General features: G+C 39.0%; 1 protein-coding gene across 9 annotated transcripts in view; it reads left to right on the top strand.

The window, feature by feature from the left end:
- The window catches only part of ABI3BP (ABI family, member 3 (NESH) binding protein), a 259,187-nt gene that overhangs the window by 223,259 nt on the left and 29,288 nt on the right, over positions 1-6,640 (top strand). For all 9 annotated transcript variants that reach the window (XM_014528309.1, XM_005880197.2, XM_014528314.1 and 6 more), the window contains one exon: positions 2,722-2,931. In XM_014528309.1, the coding sequence (XP_014383795.1) occupies positions 2,722-2,931 (210 nt within the window). The remainder of the gene's footprint in view (positions 1-2,721; positions 2,932-6,640) is intronic.

A 6,640-nucleotide genomic window follows, 5' to 3' on the forward strand; every position in this document is an offset into this window, starting at 1 on the left:
TTTATAATGGTCTGGCCCTCTAGCAACTTCAGCGCGAAATTATAGCAAATTTGCCTACAAACGTCAGGTGGTCATAATAATCTGGCCACTCAGTGTATATATGGAACTATTTTGGGGTTCTCCATTTTATTCCAGTGATCTACTTACCTTTACACCAATACCACAATGTCTGGATTCCTGTGGGTTTATAATAAGTGCTGCAATCAGGTTGCATTAGTTCTCTAATGTTGTTCTTACTTTTCAAAGTTGTGCTGGTTATTCTGGGACCTTTGGGTTTCTATCTGAATTTTAGAAACTGGCTGGTGTGATTCAGTGGTTATAGTGTCGGCCCAAGCACCAAAGGTTATCGGGTTCCATTCCCAGTCAAGGGCATGTACATGGGTTGCAGGTTCAAATCAACCCATGGTCAGTGATCATGTAGAAAGCAACCAAACAATGTGTCTCTTTCACATCGATCTTTCTCTTTCTCTCTCTTCCTCTCTCCATCTCTTTCCATCTCCCTTCCTCCCTTCCACTCTCTCTAAAAAAAATGACTCAGTGGTTACAGTGTCGGCCCAAGCACCAAAGGTTATCGGGTTCTATTCCCAGTCAAGGGCATGTACATGGGTTGCAGATTCAAATCCCTAGCTCTGGTCAGTGCTCATGTAGAAGGCAACCAAACAATGTGTCTCTTTCCCATTGATCTTTCTCTTTCTCTCTCTTCCTCTCTCCATCTCTCTCCATCTCCCTTCCTCCCTTCCACTCTCTCTAAAAAAAAAGGCAATGGAAAAAATACCCTCTGGTGAGAATTTTTTAAAAAATAGCCTGCTTAAGTTTCTATTAGAATTGAGAAAAATTGACAGCTGTACAATATTAACTCTTCCTGCCTATGAACATGGTATATTTCAATTACTTAGGTCTTCTTCAGTTTCTCTCACCAATGTTTTATAGTTTTCTTTTTTAAAAAAAAATACACTTTAATTTGTCCCAGAGAGGGAGAGGGAGAGAGAGATAGAAACATCAATGATGAAAGATAATCATCAATCTGCTGCCTCCTACACATCCCACACTGGAGATTGAGCTAGCAACTTGGGCATGTGCCCTGACTGGGAATCAAACCCTGACTTTGTGGCTCATAGGTCAACACTCAACCACTGAGCCATGCCAGCCAACCTGTTTTATAGTTTTCAGTGTATAGAAAATCATAAAAGCATTTGTTTTTATTTCTAATATATAGAAACACAATTGATATTTGTGCAGTGATCTTGTATTCTGCAGCCTTGCAAAAACTCATTTAGTCGAGTTTTTGTAAATACATTGGATTTTTACATACAGAATCATATTATCTGAGAGTAAAGTTTTACTTCTTCCTCTCCATCTTGGGTGGCTTTTCTCTTGCCTTATTGTACAGGCTGAAGCCTCAGTAAAAATATTGAATAAAAATAGTGAGAATGGACATCTTTTTCTTGTTCCTGGTCTTCTGGGGAAAGCATTCGGTCTCTCACCATTAGGTATCATGTTACCTGTAGATTTTTCATAGATGCCCTTTATTGGGTTGAGAACATTCCCTTCTATTCCTACTTTGGTGTGAAATTGATGTGGGTCTCTTTTATATCTTTCATGTCTTAACTTTTGACCATATGGATTATCCTATACTAGAGTCCCAATGCATGAAATTTATACAAGAGTAGGCCTTCCTTCCCCCAGCTCGGCACCCAGGACCTGGGCTTCCCTCTGGCACCCAGGACCTGGGCTTCCCTCGCAGCCCCAGCTTCGTCTGGAAGGACGTCCAGTCTAATTAGACTGACCATCAGAACTATCAGTCGCTATGACACGCACTGACAACCAGGAGGCAGACGCTCAACGCAGGAGCTGCCCTCAGGCCCCAGGCCAGCCAAGGCGGGTCTCCCCAATTGCCCCACCAGTCACCCTGCAGAGGGAGACAACCACCGCGGGGGGGGGGGGGGGGGGGGGCCGGGGGGGAAAAAGGGGGGGGGGAGGGCCGGCGAGTTGGCAGAGCCAGGACGACCAAGGCGGGTGCCAGTGGGGACCCACCAATTGCCCCGCCAGTGCTCCCACCAATTCGCCCTGATCGCCGGCCGGGCCTAGGGACCTTACCCGTGCATGAATTTTGTGCACAGGGCCTCTAGTAGTAGTAATAACTGCTTTATTGTTTTTGTCTAATGATTCTAATACCTATGTAAGTTCTAGGTTGGTTTTAAATGATTAATTTTTCTCCTCATTATGGGAAATATTTTCCTGTTAATTTCATCTTGTTGGGTTCTTAATGTTTTTATATTTAAAATATTTTTTAATTTTGTTCTAGGTGCAGGCAAATTATTTGAAACCACTTGACCTTTTTGAGTCTAGCTTTTCATATTTATTAGCTGGAATCAGAATTGTGTTTAGCGTAGGGCTCGTTATTGCCCATGACTGAGGCAAGACCTTTTGAGTATTCTTTCCCATGCCACATAAATTATGAGGTTTAAACCATGCTCAGGGGGGACAAATTACTTTTGGATATTAGCACACACTAAACTATCTAGAAAAGTAAATTAACAAACATCCATATCATGCATCCTAGAGACAGGATTTTCACACTTCTGAACCATCCACATCACTGCTTCCATCTAGCTGCTCTTAATGTGAGGCCAAATGTCCTCAAGCAATTATATTTATTAGTTCACCTTCCCCCAACTTTACTCAAAATAAGCTAAATGTCAGAGTCCTCTCTCTCTCTAGGGCCTCATGTGCGATACATTCAGAAGCCTGACAACAGGCCCTGCTCCATCACCGACTCCATCAAACGGTTCCCCAAAGAGGAGCCCCCAGAGGGGAATGCCACCAGCCCGCCGCAGAACCCACCCTCCAACCTCACCGTGGTCACCGTGGAAGGATGCCCCTCATTTGTCATCTTGGACTGGGAAAAGCCACCCAATGACACGGTCACTGGTAAGAGCCTGGCAGAGGACTGTTACTAATGTGCTGCAATGGGCCTGCGGAACCCTGGGTCAAACTATAGCCTGTGGGTCCTCGCTCAGGAGCAGCGAGTCCTAGCAGAGTTCTGCTGTCCCTGTGGCACATTCCTGACGAAAGTGTCATGTGATGGGGAAAGATCATCTTTGTCCCGGTTATGGGCTCCCTGTTCATCATCCTTCACCGATCTCTCTAAGTTGCATCCTTTCATCTCCTCTTAGAATGTTTTCATAATGGGGGGATATATCTAGTTTTTTCATTACCCAGAAAATTACAGATAATATATGAGAAGTTGCCACTGCTGATAATATTTAAATCAGTTTTCCTTTCACCAACCCAGTTTCTAGATCAACCTAGAACTTTCAAGCAGGCTAAAATGTTATTTCAATCATTTCAGGATACATGTTTTAAAAATTCTATTCCTGGTCAATTTTCTGCTTATTTCCTGAAATTTTTATTCTGCTATCCACTCACCCATTTCCTTTTAAAATTACTGTGAAAATTAAAAATCCTGAGTCATTCCTTGAACTTGTTAGATGGGAATTTAATTCTCCATAATGAACAGAATAATCCAGCTAGAGAGGAAGGGGAAAGATCAACGACCTAAATCAGTTTGAGAATACAGCCTGAGTATGCAAGGTTCCTGCTGCCCACGTCCCTGTTCGGGCGCCTGGAGCGGGTGGACAAGCCGCAGAGGAGCCCGCTAAGAAGCTGTCAGCAGGAGTAGAGATCCCTACACAGAGGGTGTGGGGAGTGCAAATTTCAGGCTCTGCCAAAAAAGTTTTCTACGAATAAAGAAGAAAACAGCAGGTATATCTCCTCAGACAAACTGTCTGGGAAACTCCAGTGTAAGCAGCCTGTCTTTACTTAGCTGGCTTTTTTAAAAACCATATTTTGTAAATTTTCTTTCTCATGTAAAGCTTACCTTTGTATTGAGAACAAACAAGTCACTGCCAGCAGCTCCTGGGGACTTGCCTAGTTCTGCTTCTTTACTTGGGACTGTGCCCATAGGTGCTAAGTCAGTATCTAAATCAGCATCAAAAAATCAATCAATCTCTAAGTATTGATTATCTACATGTATTAAAAAGTTCAAAACTTTCAATCCATATATTGTGCTAATAAGAAGTTCCTGTGGTAGTCTGAAGTTTAATTCTCACAAAACCAAATGATCTATAAAATTTCATTTGCCTTAAAGATGTGGGACATCAAGTTGGAATTGGTTAGTCTACTAGGTCTAATAATTTAATAGAGCAATTTTCAACCAATATACCACGACAATTTTTAAAACATACAATACCTGACTATTTAGTCAGGAGCACTGACCTCTTTTCCCTTAGACTGTCAAATTAAAAAATGACAACAGCTAACACAACAGCTATCCAGTGTGAACCATAAATACATAGGTCATATAAGAGTTTCATCTTATTAGTCACATTGCACAATAAGAGTAGGTAATTACCATTTTTTAATCAATCAAAATTGTACCTGTTTTTGTCAGATTGACAAAAAATATATTTTTAGTGTGCTGCAGAATTTTAGTAATTAGTTTATGTGTGCCATGTGATGAAAAATGTCAAAAATCACTGACCTAATACATGTAATACATATTCACTTGTGTATGTCAATTATATCTGATTTTTTTAAGAGAATGATTTTTCTTTCTGGTTTATTATGTAACATTTTTTAAAAATCACGTAAGCTTGTAATCTCAAAGTATTCTAACCAATTACTTTTGGAACACTGTTACCAAATGTTAATGGACTGATTGAGATCTTTCATAAGATAACAGACTTAAATAACAGTTTTCATGGATAAGGACCACATCTCTTTAGCTATATTTTATACATAAAAATAATTCTATATTTAACTATTACTCATCTGGCCTGTATTTAAATGTTGGGCAGACGATATACCCTAATGGTATGTTCTATTTTTTTTCATTTCTGTTTATTTTAAAATTGTTAATTTAAATGTAATCTTGCTTTCAAATAAACCAGCAGCCCAGATCTTATAGAAATTAATTCTCACATCACTGAAAGTGATATGAAAGGAAAAGATTGAGAAAAAGAACAGAAAGAGAGTGAAACATATTCTTTATTACATGCGTTGGCTTGGTCTATCTCTCTCCATAAATCTTTCTTTTAATTGACAGACATGTACACATTCACCTCTAGTAAACACATTCAAATTCAGTTGCTTCTACATGTCCCTTCTACACTAATGTAGAAATAGGTGGCCTAAGAAATTGGCCACACACTGCTGGGGTCCTTGGCTACTTAAAGTTAAGTTGGTTATAAGGTGTTGCTTTATGATATGCCAAGAATGTGCTGACATCTATTCAAATCCCAGACCAGCTGTGTTCTAAATATGGAACTTGGGTATATAGTTAGCCTCTCTGAACTTTAGCTTCCTTATTTGTAATGATATTCATCATTATCAGTTTATCCTGAGGATAAAATTAAACAGAATGAATGCCCAGCATAAGTCAGCAGCTGTTAAATTAATGTTTGTCAGTGGTTGAAGTAGTAGGACAGGGAGAAATAGTATCACCATTACTATTTTCATGCTCTGTTGATTAGAGTGGTGTTCCCAAACTTTACAATAAATAACTTTTTCTATTAAGTGAAATTTTTCATAGTAGGACAATAAAACCATTTGAAGAGGGGGGGGGGGGTGATATAGATAGATCCTTTAAATTTGAAGTCAAAAGAAGATTAGAGAAGATATAAAATAAGAATTTCAGGTTTGAAGGGCTGGGGTAATATTAAAAAGAGTAACATATAGTCGATAAATGCTCCAAACCAAAGATTTTTTTTGAAGGTAGTAGCTTTTATGCATATCCAATTGGAATGTCGCAGAAATTGTTCTTTTGATAACTAAATTATACTTCAATCTTTTCGAATGAAATCTTTCAAATTTTTGTGACCCTATTTTCAAAACACAACTAATACGGGATAATAAAATAATAGGTACCACGTGTTGAGCAAATAAGCACTGGCTATATATGTTCCTAATTTAATCCCACAAGCAACACTCTGAAGAGACATTATTGACATTTTACAGATGGGAAAACTGGGACTAAGATCAAGGCAAGTGGCTTGGTCTATCTCTCTCCATTAAGCCACACAGTTTCCATTTTTTAAAAATAAAGTTTACTCCCATTTAATTACTAGTACATGTTTCTAGTAAATATCCCTCCACGGCTGAGGAAAGATATAAAAAGTCTTTACTGATAATGAAATTATAAACAAAATCCCATATTTGAAACAAAGAAATATGGGCATAAATTTAAGAGACTGTCTTTACCTTCGGAAATATACTCAGAGTGTATCTACAAATATTTATTCCAAAATCAACATTCCATTTTTATAATGTTGGTGGATTTATAAAAGCTATTATCACCTAAAACATTAAAAATAAAAGATATATTTACAAAGCCCAAAAATATACATTCACAACGCTAGAATTCTGAGAGTTCTAAACACCTATTTAATTATGAAGGTAAGTCCTAGATTCATTTTGAAAACTACAGTCTTGCCCTAACTGGTTTGGCTCAGTGGATAGAGCATCGGCCTGCGGACTGAAAGGTCCCAGGTTCGATTCCAGTCAAGGGCATGTACCTTGGTTGCGGGCACATCCCCAGTAGGAGGTGTGCAGGAGGCAGCTGATCGATGTTTCTCTCTCA

This window comes from Myotis brandtii, unplaced genomic scaffold (genome assembly GCF_000412655.1).
Source record: "Myotis brandtii unplaced genomic scaffold, ASM41265v1 scaffold63, whole genome shotgun sequence".
Taxonomy (NCBI): domain Eukaryota; kingdom Metazoa; phylum Chordata; class Mammalia; order Chiroptera; family Vespertilionidae; genus Myotis; species Myotis brandtii.